This window comes from Meriones unguiculatus, chromosome 7, assembly GCF_030254825.1.
Source record: "Meriones unguiculatus strain TT.TT164.6M chromosome 7, Bangor_MerUng_6.1, whole genome shotgun sequence".
Taxonomy (NCBI): Eukaryota; Metazoa; Chordata; class Mammalia; order Rodentia; family Muridae; genus Meriones; species Meriones unguiculatus.
The window spans coordinates 17,419,185-17,443,733 of record NC_083355.1 but is presented as its reverse complement, the minus strand read 5'-3'; the positions used below and the strand labels follow the sequence as shown (position 1 = coordinate 17,443,733).

General features: G+C 52.7%; 1 protein-coding gene across 23 annotated transcripts in view; it reads left to right on the top strand.

The window, feature by feature from the left end:
• The window catches only part of Mapt (microtubule associated protein tau), an 89,390-nt gene that overhangs the window by 38,883 nt on the left and 25,958 nt on the right, over positions 1 to 24,549 (top strand). For 5 of the 23 annotated variants that reach the window (XM_060386585.1, XM_060386573.1, XM_060386570.1 and 2 more), the window contains exons 2-7: positions 5,575 to 5,687; positions 9,200 to 9,286; positions 12,158 to 12,244; positions 16,560 to 16,628; positions 19,363 to 20,106; positions 23,366 to 23,421. In XM_060386585.1, the coding sequence (XP_060242568.1) occupies positions 5,588 to 5,687; positions 9,200 to 9,286; positions 12,158 to 12,244; positions 16,560 to 16,628; positions 19,363 to 20,106; positions 23,366 to 23,421 (1,143 nt within the window). In that variant the 5' untranslated portion in view covers positions 5,575 to 5,587. The remainder of the gene's footprint in view (positions 1 to 5,574; positions 5,688 to 9,199; positions 9,287 to 12,157; positions 12,245 to 16,559; positions 16,629 to 19,362; positions 20,107 to 23,365; positions 23,422 to 24,549) is intronic. The other 18 variants (XM_060386583.1, XM_021631885.2, XM_021631881.2 and 15 more) reach the window with 6 other exon arrangements.

Sequence of the window (24,549 nt, the reverse complement as noted above, 5' to 3'; positions counted from 1 at the left end):
TGTCCAACCTTGATTTTTTTTTAATGATGTATTTATTTTGTACACAGTGTTCTGCCTGCAGGCCAGAAGGGGGCACCAGATCTCATTATAGATGGCTGTGAGCCACCATGTGGTTGCTGGGAATTGAACTCAGCACCTCTGGAAGAGCAACCAGTGCTCTTAACCTCTGAGCCATCTCTCCAGCCCCAGCCTTTGACTGGGGCTGAGATTTGACCTTACTATGTAGTCCAGGCTGGCCTTATTTCCGAGTGCTGTAGTCAAAAATAACCCTTGAGGGCAAAGCCCATTGGGAGGTTATCTGGAACTCTTAATATATACTTGCTTTTCAGCATATCTGCCTGGTATCTATTTTTGACTTAATGGGTTTCTTTGTGGGGATGGAGTCTGTTGAGACACGTATGTATGGATGTTTGTATGTTGCCCCAGGCTGGCTTTGAGCTCATGGAGATCTGCCTGCTTATGCCTCCCAAATGCTGGGGTTTAAGTTGTATGTAACCACTCCAAGGTAGGAATTTTTTGTTTTTTAAAAAGAACAACAAGCCAGTTGCTGTGGCACACACCTGTAATCACTCGGGAAAGCAGAGGCAGGCGGATCTCTGGGAAGCCAGCCTGGTCTACAAAGAGAGTCCAGGACAGCCAGGGCTACAGAGAAACCCTGTCTTGAAAAACCAATAAATAAAATAAAATAACAACAGCCAAAAACAAAAAAGAAACCCAGCCACTTTACGAACACAATTACCATGCAGTAGATGTCGTGCGTGTTTTCAATACATTCACAAAGCAAATGCGGCCATCCCTATTATCCAGTTGGTGTTTTTAACCCGAGGCGGGTGAGGACAATCCTCCTTTGGAGCGGAACCTGGCTGGTGGCAGCAGATCCGCTGAGTCACAGCGCCTGTGTCCGAGCTGATCCCGGGTCTGGCGTCGGGCGCCCCCTAGCGACTCCTGAGCGCTGCCGAAAACCCCACCCCGCGCCGCCCCGGGCACCGCGGTCCACCCGCACGCAGGAAGCTGCTAGGGTCATAGTCTCGCAGGGCACTCGCCGCGCTGTCACAGAGCCCAGACCAGCCTGAAGGAAACCTACTGTAGCTTCTTCTCAAGTAAGAAACGTCCCAAAGTAGGGCAGCCTGCCTTCCAGGGAGGCTGGGAGGTTCCATTCTCCCCTGGGAAGAAGGCTGAAGATCTGGGAGTTGGAAAAGACCAGTGCTTCCTTCTGCAGCCGGCAACGTTTCTCACCACAAGGGAACCGCTAATTGGCGTTTGTAGACTTGCGCACGTCGCAGCGCCGGGTGGCACTCAGGCCCCAGGCCCCAGCACCACTGGGAACCTTGCTCCCAGAGGGCATTAGCCAGTCAAGTCTTCCATAGACTCAAGCGTCTTACCAGCATGTCAGGTCCCTGTTAGCTCGCCTATCTGCGATTCCCGCCCTGCTCACCTTAAAGGTTTCCGTAGAGCTCAGAGGCCTGTCATGGCAGACATGTTCAAGAGAGCAGACAGGTCCCTGAGAGAGCTCCAGAGGGGCGGATGCGGTGGCAGTTGCTGAGGGTTTTCTTGTCCACCTCCTGATGCTCTAGAGGGCCACCTGAGCTGTCAAATGCGCTGTTACAGAAGACAAAGGAACCGATGTCTTTCAGCCTGGAAAGTTGCTATTTTTTGGGGACAGAAGGTCCTGGGGCTTCATTCCCAGGCCTCCAAAGGTCTGGGAAATGTGTCTGATAGGGTGAGGATGGCTGTTCTTATCTGAAAGGGTTGAGGAGCACACAGTAACTCCCCTCTTTGGCAGTGCCAGGTCTTGGGGCTCTTGAGGCATCAACCCAGGCAGATGCCCATGAGCCTCTTCTACCCCTGTGTCATCAGTCATAGTGCTGGGGAAAGGGGAACTGCCTCCTGCTCTCCAGGGACCAGTTCTGAGGTTTTGGTCCAGTGGACCCTCAAGAACCTTCTCCTCACCGCTCCCTCCTTTCCTCTTCTCCACCCTTCTTTCCACCTTTCCTATGCTGCAGTGGGAACTCGGGGCTAGCCTAGTGTTCTACCACGGAGCTACATACCCGTCTTGGCTTGTCCTGAGACCCCAGCTGACCTAGCCCAGCCATGGAGGGCGTAAAGAAGGAGCAGGATTGTAAGGGCACCTGGCCTCCCAGGACTTACTTACTTACACAGTTTTTCCTATTCCCCCACAAAGGGAAATAGTGGCCCTTGAGATGTGCACAGTTTATTTATTCTACGTAGTGAATAGTAACCTGTGTTTTTAAGGATGATTTAATTTCTGCACAGACCCTGCAATTCACCCTGCTTCCGTAGGCTGTGTCTGGCCCTCTAGCCCTGCCCAGAGGGCGGGGTACACGAAGGGGCAGAGGGATCACAGGAGCAGACCATAGCATGGATGGTGGTGTGTGAGTGGGTTGAATGAGGCAACTGAGCATCAGACACACCCTGAGCCATCATCCCCAGGCCTAAAAGGAAAAGCATCCATCACCCAAATGCAAGAGTGACTCTTGGCTCTCCAGCTCACACAGACATACAAGCAAGCAAAACACTGATACATACACACACACACTCAGGCATTCAGGGCTGGAGAGATGGCTCAGAGCACCGGCTGTTCTTCCAGAGGTCCTGAGTTCACATCCCAGCAACCATGTGGTGGCTCATATCTATAATGAGATCTGGTACCCTCTTCTGGCCTGCAGGTGTACATGCAGACAGAACATTGTATACATAATAAATAAAATCTTTTTTAAAAAAAGACTGCCTAAAAAATAATAATTTTTTAAAAGAAAGAAAAAAAATAGAAAAAATAAAAATAAATTAAAAGAAAGAAAGAAAGAAAATGTACTGGAGAACAGACAGGTCCTGTGATACAAACCTGTAATCCTGCACTCGGGCAGCTAAGAGTTCGAGTCTCACCTGTCTCTCAAAAGTAAAATGAAGGACTGAGAAGACGGCTCGGGGCATAAAGTGTTTGTTGAACAAGCGTCAGGACCCGAGTTCCAATCCCTAGAAACCACATGAAGCAGACACCAGAGCCCACAGTGCCTCTGCAGCAAACTGAGAGATGGAGACGGACCGGGCTGGGAGGTCGGAGTCTGGTGTGCACAGCAGGACAAAAATAAGAGAGAGGGAAAGTAAGAAAAGAAGAGCGCCTCTCTCAAATGCGGGGGTGAAAAGAGATGGACTGCCAAGGCTGTCCTCTCAGCTCCACCATATGATGAGGCCCCTAAGCACACGTGAGTGGCATTCACACGGGCAAGTGCACACGTGCACGCTCATACACACAACGATTAAATAGAAAATAAACTTAATAAAATAAGCAGGGCACGGTGGTGCACGCCTTTAATCCCAGCACTCAGGAGGCAGAGGCAGGTGGATCTCTGTGAGTTCGAAGCCAGCCTGGTCTGCATAGTGAGTTCTGGGACACCCAGGGCTACATAGTGAGAACCTGTCCTAAAAAAAGAAAAAGAAAAAAAAAGAAAGTGAGAGAGAGGTGGATGGTGCCTGAGGAGCAACACCTAAAATAGACCTCAGGCCTCCACTTACACATTCACATATGTGCACAGGCACCCTCCCGAGTGCGCACACACATGCGCAGGGGCAGACACACTCACACCAATAAAGTAACGAGTGGACTACCTCCGTATTGAAAACATCCATAAAAACAAAGACCCGTGGGGGAAATGGGATTTTAATGGAAATCAAAGCAGGAGGCAGAAAAATTCCCTGGGGCTTACTGTGTCCCGGATGTTGGTGTTGACACAAACTCAGTTATCTGGGAAGAGGAACCCTAATTGATGAGACACCTCCATTAGAGTGCTGGCAGGCAAGCCTGTGGGGGTATTGATTAATGATTGGCATGGGTGCACCTAGCTGCGGGCAGTGCCACCACTGGGCTGGCGGTCCTGAGTTATAAAAGAAACCAGGAGGCTGAGCAAGCCATGAAGAGCAAGCAAGTAAGCAGCACCCCTCCATGGCCTCCTGCCTTCAGGTTGCTGCCTTGAGCTCCTGCCCTGACCTCCCTCCATGACTCGGGACCTGAAAGTTGTAAGGTGACATAAACCCTTTTTTTTTTTTTTCATCACAGCAGTATAAACCCAATTAAGGCGGCAGGAAATGAATCGCCAGTCAGGAAAGTGCAGCAATGGAGAAGGGGCATCTTTTCTCAAGTAGTGATCTGCAAATAGAACTGCCCTGTTGTCCAGCCCCTTCCCCAGTCCCCATGGTGTCCCTTTACCCTACCCCTCTTTGCCCAGCCATCCAAGCCCCTGCCTCTGGTACACGTGTGGGTTCTAATCCCCTGGCTGACTGCAGTCTGACTTTGAAAGCCAATCTACCATGGTCCAAGCTACGTTTCTCGAGCCTACACCTTCCTTTCCACCTCCTCTACCCATCCTCAGGTTCCGGCCTTTGAGCTCTCCCCCAGGGCCACGGCTATTGCCTCCACGCCAGCAGGCACTCCATTAACACTGCACATTGCTGCCAAGTTCACCTTAGGGCGCCTCTTTGGTGCTGTCCCTGTCGGTGAGCAAAGTCTAAACCAACCACTTGGCCCTCCTCCAGACACTGCCGTGCCCCGCATTTCCCTCCATTCATCCCTGGCTGGGTGGACGTGCAGGGGCCGGAGGAGGGAGATGGCGGCGGCGGCGGCGGCGGCAGCAGGGGCCAATTTTCCTGTCTGAGTGCACAGCAGAACTCAACCTATGTCCAAAGGGACAGTGGTCCACTCTGCAAAAGCCCCCTTGACTTTGTGCCCATATTTGCTGTCTGGGGGCTTGGACTATGGCTCGGTTGACTGCTTGCTGTCTGGGTTCCACTCTCAGTACTGCATAAACAAGGCATGGTGGTGCCTAGTCTATGTAAACCACTTGGGAGATGGAATTTCTAGGCCGTCTTCGGATGTGTAGCTAGTCTGAGGCCAGCCTGAGCTACCTGTCTCAGAAAACAATAAGAGTTCAAGAATCAGAGCCAGGATCTGGGATTGGGGTAGACGTAGGGGTGTGGCTTACTGATGAAAGATAGCTGCTCAGCACTCACAGGGCCCTGGGTTCCGGTGTTCACTAACCGATAGCCGGGCTGGGCGGGCCATATTCCCAACCGTTTGGGAGGTGAAACAATAGGATCCCTTGAGCCCAGGAGTTCAGAGAGTTAGGTTTGTAGTCAGTTGGCAGTGAACAAAGCAGCCACTCACTTCCCCCAGCCTCCTTTCCTGGGGAGAGGGGCCCAAAATCACCTCCCCTCCATAACCACTGAACTACTTACCAGTCAACAGCACTTCTCATCTCAATGATGTAGAAAGAGTAGGAAATGACCATAAGCCAACTGCCTCATCTAGTGGTTCTGGATATGAGCTAATTCGATGGCAGACAACAGGAGACTGAAATGTCACGTGCTTTTGGCAGAGATGTTGGACTCTCAATGAGAATGGGCATCAGTGTGCTGGATGGGAATGAGGAAACTGAGGCCCTTCTACTGTGCCTTGGGGGGAAGGGTGCCTCTCTCCTTGTGCCCAATCCCACTACCCTAAGAAGCCAAATCTCCGGGTGTGACATCCACCTGTAACTCTCTTGCTTTATTTTCCTCCAGGCTTTGAAGCAGTATGGCTGAACCCCGACAGGAGTTTGACACAATGGAAGATCATGCTGGGGGCTACACTCTGCTCCAAGACCAGGAAGGAGACATGGACCACGGCTTCAAAGGTCAGTGGACAGCCATGCACGATAGACAGGCCAGTCACACAGCGCTGTCTGTGTTTGCCTCAGCAGGGGCTGCAGGAGGGGTTTCAATCCTAGATCTTAAAGGAGTTGTTCACCGCTTGTAGTATTAGAGCATTGGAGAGGGATGTCTTAGTAATCTGCATGGGCTAAGAAAAGTACAAATGTGAGGGTATTTGAAATTTCACTTCCCCAGACAGCGTGACAAAGATTGGGGGAAAGGCTGTCACTCTCAGCTCTACAGGAGCCTCTTTGAGTCCCTAGCTCTACAAACCTGGCCATGTGGTCTCTGTCAAGCAAGAATAGGTTACTCTGGGATTCTGGGAATATCCACATTAACAGGGGTGCATCAGGGATGGGGCACGGCCTGCTGCCACTGTCCAGTAATCCCAGGACTCATGAGACAGGGGCAGGAGGACTGCTGCAAGTTCAAAGCCAACCTGGTTTACATAGTGAGTTCCAGTTCAGCCAAGACTACACATATCCCCGTCTCAGGCCGTCTTAGGGCTAGAGAGGGGGTCAGTGGTTAAGAGCACTTGCTGCTCTTCCAGAGGACCCGAGTTTGGTTCCCAGCACCCACAGCAACCAGCCCACAGAATCTGTATTTTGGGAACTGACACCTCCATTCAGTTCATTCTCACATATGCATAAATAAAAATAACGGAAGTAAATCTGTAAAGCACACAAATTCAGCTTAATCCATTAAAACTGCACCGGGCTCTGCAGAGTCTATGTCTTCTGCCTATGTTGACGTGGCAGCAAACTCTCCTCCTTCAAATGCACCGGTTGTCACTGTGTGCGTGTGTTCACGACCTGGGGGTGGAGTGAGGGTGGGGAGAGGTGGAAGGGTGGCTTAGGGACACACACACACACAGAACACTGAAATTGCTAACCCTCGGAAGGTGCTGTGAAACAAAAGCTTGTTGACAAACCTGTAACTGTACTGAGATTTTCGTCAGAGTGAATCTTGCTTGCTAATGAGGGTTCAGAATGAGCTATTTGCAGGTATGGAGTGACAGACAGCTTTGACATGGCAGAAGGTATCACAGTACTAACAACAGCTCAGAGAGGTGACAAAAGACTGTTTTGAGTAATGACAGGAGCTGCTGAATACCAGAACAGGGTGTCTAAGCAGATGCTAAAAGCTGGGATATGACTAGATCCGGCCAGAAAGACTGTGGAGTGGGAGCCAGCCACACAGGCTCAGGAATTAAAAGGTGCTGATGTGTAGCGCTTTCCAGGCCTTTGAAAGGAAGCTGCTTCCCTCCCTCTAAGACGATGTGAGTCCCGAGGGAGTCTGAGTCCAGCCTAGGATTCATGAGACACTGTGACAAAACAAAACATAAAAAGGGCCTTTCTTCGGCTGTATGTTGAGTGAGGCTGTGAAGCATCTCATCCCTCAATGGACCTGAACGCCATCTGCCTTTCCTCTTTGTGTTCGGCTCTGGACATAGGACCAGCTCCTCCTCCACCATGGCAGAATTTCACTGTTGCCCAAGAGAAAGTGTCAGTCTCCACTCAGTGCCCCAGCCACACTATCACCTGACAAGTGCCCCTTGTGCTCAGTGCTCCCAACCCACTGATCCAGCATGGCCCTGGCCAGACTTTACATGGCTTTCTGTAGCTCCCTGAGGACCTCACACTGTCTCACCTAGTCCAGACCTCCTTGAACACAAACCTCAGGTGTGCCTCAGCAGCTCTGTGACCCGAACATGCTCCCTTCTTTGTCTAGTCATCACTAAGGACAACGAGGTTTGTCTGCATGTTTGTTTTGTCTTTGTTTTTTGAGAGAGCGTTTCTCTACATAGCCCTGGCTGTCCTGGAACTCATTATGTAGCCCTAGCTGGCCTCAAACTCACAGAGATCTGCCTCCTGAGTGTTGGGATTAAAAGCATGCACTACCACACCCAGCCCAAGGGCCATTTCCTGTGATACAGCATTGCCTTGATAAGCATGGACCCCAAGCCAATAGCCCCTCACCTGTGTGTGTACAGCCAGCTAGCTGAGAACGGCTCTCACTCTTCTCATGGTTCAGAAAGCCAACCATCATGAGTGTCTGGCTTCCATCTTCAAGGAGTCAGAAAGATGTGGGCTCCTAGGTAGGCCCAGCCCTGTCCTGAATTCTAACAGAATTCTGTTTTTAGGGACAGCAGATTGAATGGGCTCCCTCTTTGCCAGGCAGGAGGTTTTCAGCCTGCAGCTGACGGGGTGTCTTAGGGTTTTACTGCTGTGAAGAGACACCAAGACCTCAGCAACTCTTAAAAAAGAAAAAAAATTTAACTGGGGCCGGCTTACAGTTCAGAGGTTTAGTCCATCGTCATCAAGACAGGAAGCACGGCAGCACGCAGGCAGATGTGGTGCTGGAGAGGGAGCTGAGAGTTCTACATCTAGATCCGCAGGTAGCAAGAAATGGCAGTGACACACTTCCGAGGCCTCAGTGACACACTTCCTCCAACAAAGTCACACAAACTCCAACAAGGGCACATCTCCTGATAGTGCCCCTCCCTATGGGCCTGTGGAGGCCAATTTTATTCAGACCATCACATAGGATGCTAATCTCTTGTGGGGCGTGAAGTGATACTAGACTTTCCCCCACGGTCAGATCCCATTTCTCCCTGTGATACAATGGGCAGGTGACTCTTGGAGCCTCTGCAGATTCCTAGTCAACATCTGCACTGGAACAAAAGAGAAAGAGAAAAGAGCCTTGCACATTCCTACTGAGGCACAGTGCTCTGAGTCCTCCGACCAAGGTGAAGGAAATACCAACGATTGACCACCTCCCACGATGGATCTCACATGCCAGGCAAAGAGCTTTACCCAGTCGTAACCTGAAGGCCAAGAGCCACTGGGAAGACAGGAGAGGGCTTTCTGAGCATGCAGGAGCAGGCTTTCTAGATCCACTGCCAGGTTGGCAGTATTAGGGCCTTTGCCACAATTGGACCTGGGTGATTAAAAAGTCTATCTTTAGTTCCAGCACTCAGGAGGCAAAGGCAGGCGGATCTCTCTGAGTTCAAGCCCAGTGTGGTCTACAGAGTAAGTTCCAAGATGGCTGTAACTACACAAAGAAACCCTACACAAAGAGAGGACTGGAGAGATGACTCAGAGCAACAGGTCCTGCTTTCGATTCCCAGCAACCACAGGGTGGCTCACAACCATCTATAATGAGATCTGGTGCCCCCTTCTGGCGTGCAGGTGTACATGCAGACAAAACACTATACACATAATAAATAAATAAATAAATAAATAAATAAATAAATAAATAAATAAATGAATAAATAGATAAATCTTTAAAAATTTAAATAAATAAATAAAGTAAGTAAGTAAGTATATCTTCTCCTGCCCAAGAGCAGGCACAGATCACCCCAGGGAACCCAGCAGTTGTGTTGGGGGTGCTGGTCCCTTCATGGTTTGATTATGGAGCTACAGTATCCACACTCAAGGGATCGGAGCTCTCAGGTTCCTCTATGAGGTCTGAGGGCTCACTGTGTATGTTCCAGAGTCTCCCCCGCAGCCCCCCGCTGATGATGGACCGGAGGAGCCAGGGTCAGAGACCTCCGAGGCTAAGAGCACTCCAACTGCTGAAGGTGGGGCCTCCCTCCTCCCACGGCTTCCTTCAGCTTGTGCTTACCTTGCTTTGAGCTACCCCTGCACCCTCCCGGCTGCGCTAGCTGCTTCTTGTTCTTCCGGCTGAGATGCGCTTGCGCAGTGAGTGCTTTGCCCGGCAGTGGGAGCTGGGCCCTGCTTCTATGCCTGGCTCAACAGCGCACACCTTGAACATCGTCATCCTGTGTGCGCTCTGGATGTTCCGTACTTGGAGAAGCTTTGCTGTGCGGCACGGCGGGGCACACACACAGCTCAGCAGCGTTCCCATCCTGAATCCATTACCCTCCATGACCCCCCTCAGAAGCCCCCACGTTACTTTTTTCTCAGGGATCCACCAAAGCCCAGAATGCTCATTTGGCTGAGGAGCGGGGCAGGTCGGGCATCTCCCTGCTCGTGTGTTAGGAATGGTTTTGGTGTGTCATCATCATTTAGGAATGGTTTGGGTGTGCCATCGTCATTTCTTGGGCTCTGAACTTCGGGCATGGAGAGTGTTTCTCGTCTCTTCTCATCTGTCCGCTCCAGATATGTAGTGTCTGGGTTGTTGTGAAGCTCCTTGTCTTTTTCCTGAAAAGCCCCCAGGCTGTCTCTCTTGCTTCGCGTGTGGATCAGTCAAGACTACCGCATTTGGGCTACAGGAACCCAAAAGCCCTACCGACTTGAAGAGGCTTATCATAAGATGTCCGCACATGGGCTCAGCTCCCCAGTGCCATTTATGTGCAACTGTCTCCATCTTCCGTCATCCTAAGTGGTTGGACTGTCGCTTCATAGTTGAAAGATGGCTGCCGTGTTCCCAAACACCGTTAGAGAACCAAACACCGTTGGTTCTGCCTTGGAACCAAGAACCGAAGCTGGCGAGGTGGCTCAGAGGATAAAGTACTTACCATGCAAGCCTGGTGACCTGAGTTCAATCCCTGGAACCGACTCCACGAAGTTGTCCTTTAAGTGTCCACACATTGTCATGACATGTGCCCACATAGACATGTTATGCACAGTGAATGAAAGCCAGGCGGTGGTAGCACACACCTGTAATCCCAGCCCTCGGTAGAGCACACAGGCAGGTGGATTGTTGAGTTTGAGGCCAGCCTGGTCTACAAGCCAGGGCTGCACAGAGAAACCCTGTCTCAAACAAACAAAATATTATTATTATTATTATTATTATTATTATTATTATTATTATTGAATGAAATAAAAAAAAAAACAGTGCAAAACCAAGTAGCCAAAAGGACCCTGAAGCCAAATGTGTTGCCAGAATTAAGAAACGGAGAGTTTCCTGTAAGTTCCACCTGGCAGTTTTCACTTTCATTCATTGGCCAAAACTGGGTCTCTGGCCACCCTGGGCTGCAAGGCTGGGGATGTTGGGCATCGCTTTTCAACCCGCTGAGCAGAAGTCAAGGAGAAAGGACATTGAGAATAGCTTCTAACGAACCGTCTATAACATCTGTCCTTCCATCTCTCCACGGAGGTTGGAACTTCCCCTCCGAGCCCTTTCTCCACCCTTACCCACTGCTTGGGAGCTCTGTCACTGAAGGAGAACTTGGCCTCCACACCTTCTCTAGCCCCCCCCCCCCGCCCCGGCATCTGCCTTTGGATAAATCAAAAACATGGCAGTGCAGCTCCTGCCAATTGCTTGGCGTGCGGGCTCACTCTGGAGGATGCAGGTGGCATGGCCCCTTAGCCTAGTGAGAACATCCTGGCCAGATTTCCTTTGCCCTTCGGAAAACCAGTGATGCAAGACGCTTCCTGCTCATCCTGTTGGAACGGTTCTGCAAACTGTCTGCCCCCCTGAGAAAGCCCTGAAACTCGATGCCAGACTGGAGGCCAGCTTCCCAAACCCTCAGTCACCATTGTCCTGGAAGACACTCCAGAGGTCACGCAGCCTGGACCTGCACATGCTTGGGCCCCACGTGTCCCACTCTCACCCTCAGGGAGGGAGGTAGCTGGGGCTGAGCTTCAGTTTTTATCTGTTTTATCTGCACCAGAGAAGAGCATAATGAAAATGGCCTTTGTGGACTAAGCTGTGTGGAATTCTGGGAATCTCTGAGAACTGGCCACTCCTTGGGTGTGCCTGGCATAAGTGGTGGAGAGGCGGAGGACCTCTGAGCTAAAAGCATCGCCTTGAAAAGATGCTGCCCCCGGCTCCCGGCCGGTGATCCCTTATCTCTTTTCTCAAGACTGGATCTGGCCTGGTTGTTGCCCCAATAAGGAACTCTGTGCCTTTTAATTGGGTGTTAGGAGGTTGGGGGCGGGGAGTGAGAACTGGTCGACGTTTTAAAGGCCACCTAGAGATGGCACTCCTGTTCCGTAAATGTGGAAACAAAGGGTCAGCAGTGACAGAGTGCTTACTCAAAGCCTTACAGAAAAATCCGCAGGCTCAGTCTGCTTCTGGGCTTCCTCACACTGCCTGAGTCCCAGTGTGTCGCTTGTGTCGCTGCAAAAATCACACAGTTGCCTTCAGGATTTCATCTGTTCTCTTTAGAACCCCCAGGGATCAAGCTGTGTCCGTTGTAGTACTTACATGAGCCCTCTGGGCTTTCCAGACAGGTGTCTTAGCATCTCACTTCTGGGAGAGATGGACAGGAGGACTGTGTACCACCCCACCCCCCACCCCGCTTCGAGCTGGCTATTTTTTTAGGCTTTATTTTATATATATAAATGCTCTATCTGCATGTACTACTTCTGTGAGCCACCGGGTGCTGGGAATTGAACTCAAGACCCCTGGAAGAGCAGCCAGTGCTCTTAACCCCTGAGCCATCTCTCCAGCTCTTGAGCCGGCTTTTCTTGCATGTGGCTGGCAGGCCCCCTCCCTGCACCACCCCAGTGCAAGCAGAAGGGTGACTTTTGGTGGTTTCCAGACGTGACCGCGCCCCTAGTGGAAGAGAAAGCTCCCGACAAGCAGGCCGCTGCCCAGCCCCACACGGAGATCCCAGAAGGAACCACAGGTGAGGGTGACCCCCAGAGCCCCAAGGCTGCCAGGGCCCAGCTCACCTGCCTTGGACAGGTCATCCTCATAGCCTTTGGCAGAGCTGAGTAAATGACTCTGGCTTCTGGGGATCTCGGCTCCCCAGCCTTCCCTGGCTGCCTTGGAGTCTTAACTGCTTCCCACAGTAAGGTCAGTCCTCAGCCAACATGTCAAGTAGAAAGGTTCTCAACAGGGGTTTCCGGGGGGGAAGAGGGGATTGAGCGCTGCCATCCTCACACTTTCTCCAGGTCCAACTGCAGCAAGTACAGGTCACCCTTAGGGAACAGTTTGCCCCCAGGAGCACCCAGCATGCTGCAGTGACTACGTACGTAACTGGATCCCTTTGAAGGCCTAACGGGATGGTCCTGGAGTTCAGAAGGGTGACCTCACTCACGCCCATCTCCAGGGCTGTGCTGCCTTCCAGCCCTGTCTCTGTAGACTGCTCCACCCCTGTGGCCGATGGGGAATTGGTTCAGAAGGCACCCCAGCAGAATGAGCACTGGGCTTGGGATGCTCAGCTCTTTATAAGTTATCCTGTCCAGGCCCTAGGCAAGAGTTATCACAGCCCAGAGCCCCTGATACCCTTCCCCTGGTGTCCTCTTCCGGGAGCTCAGGGAGAATTCTACCAGTTAGTGTGACTGGCCTGAGGGGCCCAGTTACCCACCAGGAGCCACCTAATCACTGCGGTGGTGAGGAGAGCGCCCTTTCCTGAGGCCGAGCTCCTGCAACTGCGCTAGCTACTTACTCCTTTCCCTTGGTGACCAAATGTCTGACTGACAAAGGAGACCTGAGGAAGAAGGGTCTGATAGGGCTTGTGGCTTGAGGGGATGGAGTCCGTGTGACAGAGAAGGCACAGTGGCGGTGACAGGTCACCCTGTGTGTGCAGTCAGGAAGCAGACAGCGATGAATGATGAACGCTGGTGTTCAGCTGGCTTTCTCCTTTCTCCCCAGGACCTCAGCCCATGGGATGGCACTGTCCATATTCAGGGTAGGACTTCCCTCCTCAGTCAAATCTTTCTGGGGATACCCTCAAGGACACACCCAGAGCTGTGTCTCCTCCTAGGTGGTTGCAACTCCAGCAAGGTGACGGTGAAGGGCCAGCCTCCTAGCAACCTCTGGTGAGCTTTCTCTCACACATTCACCGAGAATGCTCATTGTGGGGCCATCCCGTCTTCTAAAATGTGTTTCCGCTCTGCAAGGTGATTGACTGGCAGTGAGGTCTTCTGAGGCAGGTGGGGTAGATGCTCTTAAAGCTTGGCCAGGCCTCAGCCTTGAGCATGAAGGAAGCTTAAAGTCCACAGAACACCTTACAGCATAAGGTCGTGGTTGGCATACTTTTGTTTTTGTTTTTGTTTTTTGTTTTGTTTTGTTTTTGTTTTTGTTTTGTCTCCGGCTATCCTTTCAACGTTTTGTCATTGAAGAAGTTTGTCCTCTATCTGGGATGAAAACTCTAGACTTTCCCGCCTCTCCTGGGTAGTCAGAAACGCTCTATAGTCTTCACGGTCACAGAACAGTCTGCAAAGGCTGGGAGGTAGCTCCATTGATGGAATGCCTGGCTAAGCGCACGTCAGAAGGGCCAGTCTGGCGTGCCAGTCAGACCCACAACCTTGTTCTAAGCCTGCTCTAGCCCTGCCCTGGGCTAGTGTGAGGCAAGCACGTAGGAGGCGGCAGTGGCTGCTTCCCATGCGCTGCAGGGACTCAGAGGCTAACCCTTCTCTCATGGAGACTGTTTGAGCCAGCGTCTCCTAAGTGTCCAGATACCTGGCAGAGACAAGTCAAGGAGAAAAGCCTTGGGCAGAGCATTATGGCAGCTAGCTGTGTGTGGTGGAGGGAACACTTCACTTCTTGGTGGACAGGGAGCCGAGGAGAGGGGTGTGACATTGGGTGTGCTTTCTCCTTCATCCGCTTTTGTTCATTACTGTCCCCACCCGCAGCCCACGGGATGGTGCCAAGGTAGGTCCTCCCTTCAGCTAACCCTGTCTATATATACACACTGTCGGACAGAGCCACCTGTACCTCAACAGCCCCCTAGGTGATTCTGAGTCTAGCCACCAGAGAGACCATTCTTGACTCCTTCCAGATTCTTCTTCCTTTCCAGCTCCTATCTCCTGCTTCCATAAAGATGGGCTCCTCTGAGCTGGATTTCTGGGGGATGTGTCATCCCTTCTCTCAGGGACCTAGCCACAGCATCACCTCTGCGGAGGGTGACTCATTCCCACTGGCGGCCCATTAGGCATGATCTGAGACGCCCCAATGCCATCTCTGACCCATGCCCACAGTTCCACGGAGAAAGTGTCAGCAACCTTGGCTGCACAGCCTGCTAGCAGGCTATTGCAATGGGTCCTTGCCCAGCCACCGTAGCAGGGCCAGCCCTTCCCCTGTCCTGTTGTGTTCCCAGGAAGGTCCCTGACTGCAGTCCACGAGATCCCAAGCCAGAGGGAACAGAAAGCAAGTGTCTGTCTCTAGGTGGTGCATCGGAGACCCTGGGGCCAGGCTAGGCATGCCAGCACACACCTGTTATCCTAGCACCGTGGCTAAGGTGGGAGGAGCAAAAGTTCAAGACCTGTGTGGGGTACACGGTAGGTACAAGGCCAGTTTGAGCTATACAGCAGGACTTTATGGAGCCATTCACTTCCTGGCGGGTTTAGAGTTGAGCAGGTTTCCAGCTGTTGGTGGAGTTGGCGCCTCACCTTGTATTCTTGAATACATGTTTGCTGCTTCTTGGTGCTCAGTAAAGCTGCTCAAGAATGCCATGTGACTTTCCACTCCGGGAGGCCTGAGAGGAGGCCTGCTCCCTAGAGAGCAGGGAACCTTGTGCCTCCCTGAAAATGCTCCCCCAGGAACATTTAAAAGCCGGTAGTGCTAGGACACCAACTCCTGCAGTGCCTTCTGTCTTGCCCCTTGAGTTTTTTTATTTGCCCCTCCCCCATGCTGAGCTCAGAGATGTCAGCACACACACCCCCACACACACCATTTCTGCCTCCTCCCAGGGGCAGGACAGCACAGTACTGCCCTGGCATGGGGAAATGAATTAATTCTCCCAGTGCCAGCACAGTAATGGAGTCCCAGAATGCCTCTAGCTAAGGACTCCAGGACTGCTTAGCTGGATTTGCCATCACTCCGAGTCTGTCTTTCATTTCCTTAACCTTGCTCAGACCAAATCCACACTTGGACTTCGCCTTCTGACAGTTGACACAAAGTGCGACCAGCGCTGTGTTATCTGACAAAGAACTGTTACCAAAAGACCCAGCACAGAGGAGGACCTAGATGTGTCTGAGCTGATAACCCGGTGGGTGGAGAGCTTCCAAGTTCACTGCCTGTGGCCCCACCCTCACTCAGCCATCTGGCTGTGTGTAACTATGCCGTGACTCAGGCTCTCTCCTCGGGCTGCTCTCCGGGGCAAGTGTGACAAGTGTGCTGGCTTGCAGTCTTACGCTCAGAGGCTGAGCACCTCTGTCTAGAGACGAGGCTGGTGGCCCAGCGGGCACTCTGAGAACATTTCTGGAAGGCGTCGGCCTCTGGTTGCCTCAAGGCCTTGAGGTCAGCGTGGGCCAGCTTGCTGTGCCATCCCGTAGCTGAACCCCGATTCTCCTCCTTGAGATCAGTGCTTACTGACGTGGGTCCCTGCTCGTGAGGCTGGGAGCTTTCTCGGCCTTCTTTGTTTGGGGCGACTGTAGGTTCTTCAGATAGAACACAAAGACCTCCCCCCACCCCATTGGCCCTGCTGGCCTCCCTCCAGCTGGGTAGTGTTGATTTCAGGTGTAATGTGTGAGGGGTTTAGAGGGAAGAAACTGAGCAGCCTGGGGTACCTCCTTCCCTCTGTTTTCCATACCTTCACTATCCTCCTATGAGACAACTCCACCTCATCTCGCTGAGGTTCCCACTGGGGAAATAGAGGCCCAGAGAGGCAGGGCAGGTGGCAGCTGGCACCTGGGTCTATTCCAGCAAGCACAATCTCTCCCCGACCCCCTGTCCTCCTGAAGTGCTGGCCAGAACGGGCATTGCCACCGTTCCTGGCATGTTTGTGGAGCCAGGTCAAGGCTGCGGGACCCTGGACACCCCTGTGGAAAAGCTCTTTCCTCCTAGGTCGCAGTCACCTGGAAGGTGTGAGGGTTTTGTTTAGGCCATCTCTGTCACCATTGTCCCCAGCCACTAGCCATGGCCTTTGCAGAGATGCCGAGCCCAGCAGCTGGTCCTGCACGTTTCCTGAGAGAAACGCAAGGTACAGAGAGCACAGGTTATAGCAAAAAGTAATGGTCTCTCTCCTGCCCTCTCCCTTTGCTGCCTCGGACCAGCTGAAGAAGCAGGTATCGGAGACACCCCGAACCTGGAGGACGAAGCCGCCGCCGGGCATGTGACTCAAGGTCAGTAGCCCTGATGGCCTGTAGGACTCAGAGATTGGGGCGTGGGGGGAACACTCAGTGGGCTGTACCTTGAAATGACATCTTAGTCCTGGGTCCGAACGTACAAGCCCAGGAGAGCTGAGGGGGGTGCCTTTGTCAGAGATGGGCTCTGTAGACACAGACAGTTTCCCAATACCGTTCTGATGCCTTCCCCGGTCGTTGGGGGGTAGGGGGGCTGGTCCTGAGGGAAACAGGCCTTGCCTAGCCTGAGGATGAGCACTGGGTAACATTCCCACAGAGTGCCCTCTGGCCTATCGATCACCTAACCACCAAACTTGTCCATATGAGCCTTCTTCCCTTCAGTCTTCGCACCTTATTATAATTTTCTTCTCAGGAACCAAATTGCCTGGTTCAAGACGAGTAGTTTCCTGCCACTGTGTGTCACAGATACAGTTTTTGAAATGAATTTTTAAAGCCTTAGAGAGTCTTAGTTTTAGGAAACGGAGACCTCTGACATAGATAAAGCATGAGCTGTCTTTGTTTTCTGTCTTTTTTTTTTTTTTGTCCCCTGGATAAATGAGCTTGAGAGTGTTCTGTTTGACAGAGAGGTTTACAGGTGGCAGAGGAGCTGGGAGGTAGTGACCCTTGCCCATGAAGGGCTCTGCCTCGCTGACCTCTTGCTTAGTTCTTCCCCTTTTAGGTGCCTTGGACACTAGGCTCCCGAGGAGGATTGGGGGAGACCTTTTGTCGTGGTCCCCTCCACCACTCCCACTGAATCTGTATCTTGTTTTGTCTTGAGATAAGGTTCACTGTGGCGCAAGCTGGCTCCATTCATATCCAAAGAGCACCTTGACCTTCTGATCCTCCTGCATCCACCACCTGGTAGCTGAGGTGTGTGACACCACACCCGGTTTATGTGGTGCTGGGGGTCTAATTCGGGGCTTCCTGTGTGCAGGGCAAGCGCTGGCCCCGGTCTCATATTTACTGAGTTCTTTACAGGATCCTGGGAGCTGAGCAGATGACTCTCCCAGCCCGGCTCCTCCCTCTAGGGGTTTTAATTAGGCTTAGGTTCCTCACCAGTTTTGCACACACAGAGACTTACTGTCTGTGTTTACTGTGTGTGTTTGGGGTTTGGGGCCTCATCTGCACTTGAATGGAGTCTTTGAAGATATTGCATTGTACCGGACTCCAGGACATCCCAGTGAAAATAATTTCTAGGCAGCATTTTCTTTTCTTTTCTTTCTTTCTTTCTTTTTTTTTTTTTTTTTTTGGGGGGGGGGGGGTGTTTGTTTTTATTTGTCTGTTTTCAAGACAGGGTTTTTCTGTGTAGCCCTGGCCATCCTGGAACTCCCTCTGTAGAACAGACTGGCCTCAAACCAGAAAAAAGCCTGCCTCTACCTCCCAAATGCACCACCACTGCCCAGCCTAGGGAACATTTTCTTGAAGGCATTAGAGACCCAAATCTGTTGGGTGGCATCATGGCTGTCTTGGCCCCTGGCCCGTGAGCCAGCTGGTACTGGGTAGCCCAGCCCTATGCTGCCTTCCTACTTTTTTGTCGATTTTCCTGCCTAAGACAGACCAAAGGCTCCAGTATGTGTCCTGATAAGGAGCAGGAATTGTTGTGCTGTTTGTTTGTTTTTTTTCCAGATGGTAGCTGGCGTATGTGGGATACATTTATTGATCAGATGCCATATGATAGGCTTGATACTGGGACCATAAATTAATCTAACTGTGAACTCAGCCTGGCATAAGGAAGGAGGTGCCAGGCTGGAGTTGGGTCCCTTGGTGGTGAGCTAGCCACACTGAGCCTCACTGAGTCACACAGACAGTGGTATTGTGTGCATACTGCTTGCGTGCGTCAGAGTTACACATGTATATGGACACACATTCTCCCTTCCCTTCCCTCCCCTCATCCAGATTCCTTTTCTGTATCCCCAAACCCTTTGAGATTATAGGTTTTGTCAGAGGAGACTTGGGAAGTTGTTTGGGATATTTCGTAGGATGTTCAAAAGTTCAGCGTTGCAGTAAGTGTGTGGTGGCCGGTGCTGTAATCTCAACACTCGGTAAAAAGAGATGGGAGGATCAGCAGTTCAAGGTCATCCTTGGCTTCATAGTGAGTCTGAGGCCAGCTTCAAGTCCAGGAGACCCTGTTACGAGCAAGCAAGCAAATAGAACCAGAAGATGCTTACTGAGGACCTCAAAATGGACGCCCCATCCTCAGTACACATATACGCTTAAAAGAGGTTTTTACATGAATCTCACATGACTGGCCCAGGGGGAAAAAACCCAACAATATGCTTAGATTAGCTAGGTTGGCGGGCAGCCTGCTGGGTGAGCACTTAGAGCAGGGGTCCCAGTGTTCCTCCCTCACCCGAGGCAAAAGGAGGCGGCAAAGCATGGCGCAGAGCTGTAAGCATGCTGCCGTCTTATGTGTAGGAATCTCAAGGTGGGTCTGTCAATAAAGGATCCGTCCCTTCCATCATAACTTGTGAACTTTCCATATCTGCAGTCAGAGCAGGGTTACGGCAGGCTGGGTGATTTCTGGCACCCGCTGGTTTCATCTGCCCAGACAGAGGAGGTGGGGAGCAGAGAGAGATGGGGGAAGAGAGAACAGGGCCACTGTCATAACCCAGCCCAGGTAGAGCCCATGCCGGGCAGCCACAGAGATGCCAGCGGGCCCTGGCCCAGCTGAACACCGACCAGAAGGGTCCCCGAGGTCCACTGAAGCTCTCCTCTGCTGGCTATCTCCACACAGAGCCGGAGAAGGTCAAGATTTTCCCAGAAAGTTTGCTTGGCGAACCAGGGCGCGGTGAAGGCCGGGCCCCAGATTCAGGGATCTCAGACTGGACCTGCCAACCGATGCCTAGCATGTCTGGGGCTCCCCTCCTGCCACAGGGCCTCAGAGAGGCCACACGCCAACCTTCGGGGACAAGACCTGAGGACATAGAGAGACGCCACCCAGCCTCTGAGCTGCTGCAGCAAGAGCCGCCTCAGAAGGAGGGCTGGGGCAAAGACGGGCTAGGGGGCGAGGAGGGGGAGGCAGATGAAGACCTGGACCTGGATGAGTCATCCCAGGACTCCCCTCCCTCCCAGGCCTCCCTGGCCCTTGGTAGGGCAGCCCCTCAGGCTGTCTCCGGGGAGACAACCAGCATGCCTGGGTTCCCAGGTGAGGGCGCCATCCCTCTTCCTCCTGATCTCCTTTCCAAAGTCTCCACAGAGACCCAGGCCTTGCAGCCGGAAGGGCCCGACACTGGGCCCACGGAGGAAGGGCAGGAGGCTGCCCCTGAGTTCACATTCCACGTGGAAATCAAAGCCGGCATGCCGAAGGAGCAGGATTTGGAAGGGGCCACAGTGGTGGGGGCCCCTGGAGAGGAGCAAGAGGCCCAGGGCACCTCTGTGGGAAAGGTCCCCAAAGAGGCTAGCCCTCTGGAGCCACGTGCCAAGCAGCCTGCAGCTGGCCCGCCAGGAAGGCCGGTCAGCCGGGTCCCTCAACTTAAAGGTCTGTGGTCTAAGCTCCCTCGCTCCTCCCCTGGTACCCTGTAGGCTGTGGACACTGTCATGAGCTTCTGGCCTTGACTCCCGCACCCTGAGACTCCAGGTCAAGCCACTAAACCCAGCACCGCCTGGGCTGTCGCCCTTCCCCCTCACCCCCAGCCTCCGCTCCGAAGCCTCTGGTAGCTCGCGATCCTCTCACGCTTGCCCTCATTCCGCATGTCACCGACACCTGGCCCTGTGCTTTCCACCCTGTTTGGTTCTCCGCCCATTCGATGTATCCACCGTGACCCACCAGCCCACGGGAGGTTGGTAGGCACACGTAGAGTGGGTAACAGCTTCTCTCGGTTTGTTTGTTTGTTTGTTTGTTTGTTTGTTTGTTTGTTTTTGAGGGCTTACAATGTATTTTGACGTTCACGGTCTAGAACATTCCCAGCACTCTGAAGTAGGCATAATTAGCCCCACTTCTCAGATGAGGAAACTGAGGCTCAAAGCAGTAAACTGACCTTGTGCTAGACCCCCCACACACACACCCCTCCCCCGAGTAAGTAACGGATGGAGTCAAGTTGAGAATCCAGTTAGGTCCGCTCTGAACGGCAAGCACACTCTCGCTGTGGTCCCCGCATTGCCTTCCGGAAGGTGCTGGAGTGCCCTTCCCCTGCAGACAGGGAGTCCTGGAGTGCCCTTCCCCTGCAGACAGGGATCCGCCTGCCTCCCCCTGAGCGCTCATCAACAGGCAGCTTGTGACATTTGAAAGGTGACAGCCACACCTGTGGAGGTGGCTAACGGCCCACTAACTTCTCCCCCCCCCCCAGCTTGCTGCAGGAATGATGAGGAAAGCATACCTCCCAGGTCTAAGGAGACATCCACTGTGTCAGTCGGGGACAGGTGGGGTCCCCGTGTGCAGCCCCTGCCAGAGGCTGCGGGGTGGGAACAGTCTCTAGGCAGGGGCATCGCTGCCTTTAAGAGTCCAGAATACTTGACCTTTGGTCCTCTGAGATGGCTTAATGGGTAAAGCCACTCGCCACCAAACTTAATGACCTAAGTTCCATCCCCAAGACCCACATTAACAAGGACATGCCACCACATGGGTACAGAGATCGGAGGACAACTGTGGGAGCCAGTCCCCTGTTCTCTGACCTCCATACACGTTTTAGCATATATGTGATACACACATGTCACATGTTCTTACACAATAAATAAATGTAAGAATAGACCACTTAGTATTTTAGAATTATACGCAGGGCCCAGGAACTGATGCCTCTTAAGCTCAGAGTCAAAAATCATCTTTTAGCTACTGACTAGACCCTCCCTACTCATAGAAGACACACCAATATATCATGAATGAAAGAGCCTGCCTGGATGGTGGCACAAGCCTGCCATCTCAGCACGCCAGAGGCTGAGACAAAAGGGTCACTGCAAGTTTGAGGCCAACCTGGGCTACATAATGAGTTCAAGGCTATCCTGGGCTACATGTAGCAAGATCATGTTTGTTTGTTTGTGTTTTTTAAATCTGGGCATGGTGCCACATGCCTGTAATCCGCACTGTACTCAGGATGGAGAAGAAGATGGGATCAGGAGTTCAAGAGCAGACTCTGCTGCATAAGGCTCTGTCTCAAAACAAAAGCTAAGACAGAGGGAGGGGAAGCCCGCAGCCTGTTTTAAAATCCAGGACAAAGGAGGGCAAGTGACTGCCTCCAGTGTTTTCCAAAGTATTCTTCTATCAAATCCTGGTCCCTGGGGTACTGCTGGGGAAGATAGAGTTCTTGGCAGAGTGAATTTAGAAGCGGGGGGTGGGGGGGGGGGAGAACAAAAAAAAAAAACAAAAAAACAGGCTAAGCAAAGCTCAACCACGTCCACTGTTGACGTGTCCTCTGGATTCCCCAAATGTACTTGACGGCCCCTACCATCATCTCCCAGAACAGGGCTTGTTGAGTCCTCCCTACATCAGGAAGTGCTGAGCTAGCAGGCTGATCTGCAGAGATAGTTAACTCCAGAGCAAGAGTTCGCCGTCACACAAAAATGGGCGAGTTGATTAGCTACGCTGCGGTACAGATGCCAAGGGCGACGTAGCAGAAACTGTGCAGACGAGGTCTCAGGGACTGCTTTCACCCGTACGATTGGGAATTAGCCAGCCAGGCGGTGTTCCACTGCCAATGAGCCCCGGGAACAGAGCTTTTGTGGTTAGTGACAGTCTGGCCTTGAGGAAATGATGGCCTTTCCCTGAGTCAGAAATGGACTGGCACAGCCATTTGTCCCAAGCGGACACACATGGTTGACAGAGGAAGGAACGCATAAGATGCACTGAATCCTCATTGCAGCGCAGATTCCTGGGGACCTGTTGGAGGCACACCCAGCCTCAGTGCACCCGGGAGTCCTCATGGTATCCCAGGTGATTCCTTCCCAGTAAAACAGGGAGACCTCTGGGCTGCCGAGTCAGGACTGCTCACTCTGTAAGTCCAGTCTTCATCCACCTGCAGGGAACTGCATGTTAACAGTGACATGACACTGGGGATCCTCCTGTGAGCAGGATGTGACGTATTTGAAGGCCCCTTGGTAGCGGCAAGGCGCCCTCAGAGCTGGGTCAGAATAGGAAGGGCTCCTTTGAAAGCAGCTGGGACTGGTGTGGAAGGCCCGTCCTTGTTTTCAGTTGCTGAGGGCTGCACTCCATAACAAAGACTATCCCCACTAGGTTCATCTGTCCCAGCAGCAGGTGACCTGGAATGGGGTTTGGGATGGTCAGGATAAGGTGGCCACGAAGGTGGGTCTGAGATCCTTTCCAGCCCGGGGCAGAAAAATAGAAGTAGCTTCCATTGGGCCTGGAGGGGCAACTGGGGATCTCACAGGAAAGCAGTGAGAGAAATCCCCCCGACCCTGATCCTGGTCCTGCTGTAGCCCAGAGCCAGGCTGTGCTGTGGTCATCCATGGTCTTGGGGATTTTAAACGGCCCTGCGTTCAGTGGGGTTGACGGATGCGGAGAGTGAGCTCCCCACAGCCCCGTGTCAACACGCACCTCTAACAGCACCTGCTGCGCCCCCTCTGCATGCCCCCACCCTCCGCCGGCCTGCTTCCCCCCCTTACCAGGTTGCTCTGAGCCCTGGCCCTGTGTGCTGTGTGGTACTAACGGCGTGAGGCCTTGCAGGGCTGAGGACTGAGAAAACCAGCCGGGGTGTCAGTCAGTCAAAGGAAACTCACACCTCCACCCCTGAACTCTGTGAACCTTAAGCATGGGGCATCATGAGGCTTCTCATTTTGTATTTCACCAGCTCGGGTGGCCGGTGTCAGCAAAGACAGAACGGGAAACGACGAGAAGAAAGCTAAGGTAAGTCACTGACCAGCTGGTCTCACTCGCCAAGAGGCTCTGCTTCACGCCTGTGTTTGCACTCATCTATAATGTGTGGAGAGCGTTTGTCACTAGAGCACAACTGTCACTTAAAGGCCGCTGCTTTTTACAAGGGCAGTGTTTCCCTCTTGATACCTAACACAGGAAAGGGTGGTGGGTCGGCAGGTTCCTCGGTTCCTCCCCACAGCCTCCCCCGCGCCCCCCCCGCCATTTCCTCATAGTTTAAATGAAGGTGTGTGAACATAGAGTGTTTAACACACGCAGAATACACTGGGGGCCGGAGAGCCATGAGCAAGGGAGGAAGTGAGTTCCAGACAGAGGCAGGAAGGATTCTGGGTGAGCCCTCAGAGAGAGGAGCTGGGAGGCAGACAGGAGAGGAAACACACTGTGGACGTACCAGAGCAGGGAACAGCCAGCCGAGGAAGGAGGAAGGGACAGAGCCGAGGCTAGGGAGACTAGGCAGGTCGCCTCGGTTTTGAGTCCTATGTGGGGCTGCCTTGGGTTCTAAAGTAGCGCCTCCTTTAAACGCAGTGTGGGTTGGAAAGCCTGATTCCGGGTTAGCCCCTGCCAACAAGCCCAGCAGATAAGGCAGCCTGCTCACCACGGACCGGCCTCCCGAGCCCCATCTGTCCTCCGTTTTTTCATCTGTAGTCCCCTCCCTCTCAGGGTTATCTTAGAAAACCCTGAAGCTGTGTGTGCAGTGCTGTCCTTCCAGGGAAACCCACTATGGCCCAGACTGGATCAACTGGGCCGCTCCTGTGACTGCTGCCCAGAACATCTGGCCTGTAACTGACTGGGGCCCCAGATGTGAAGCTCCAGATGTGGATGATGGTGCTAGCTAGTCTGGTAGCAGAGGCTGAGGGCCACACCCCAAAGGGCCTGTTCTGCACTCATTAGGGCTCCCTGCTCAGACGGAGAGCCTCGTGCGGAGGCTTAGCCCTGCCCTACCTCTTCAAACAGGAGTGAGAGCTGCCTGTCAGTCAAGATGCTCATTTGATTCCAGAGTGACGGACAGGGAGTCCTGGCCTCATGCTTGCATGAGCATGCATGTATTCATCATTTGGGTGTACACACGGGTACACAGACCCTACCCTGCACTGACTCACA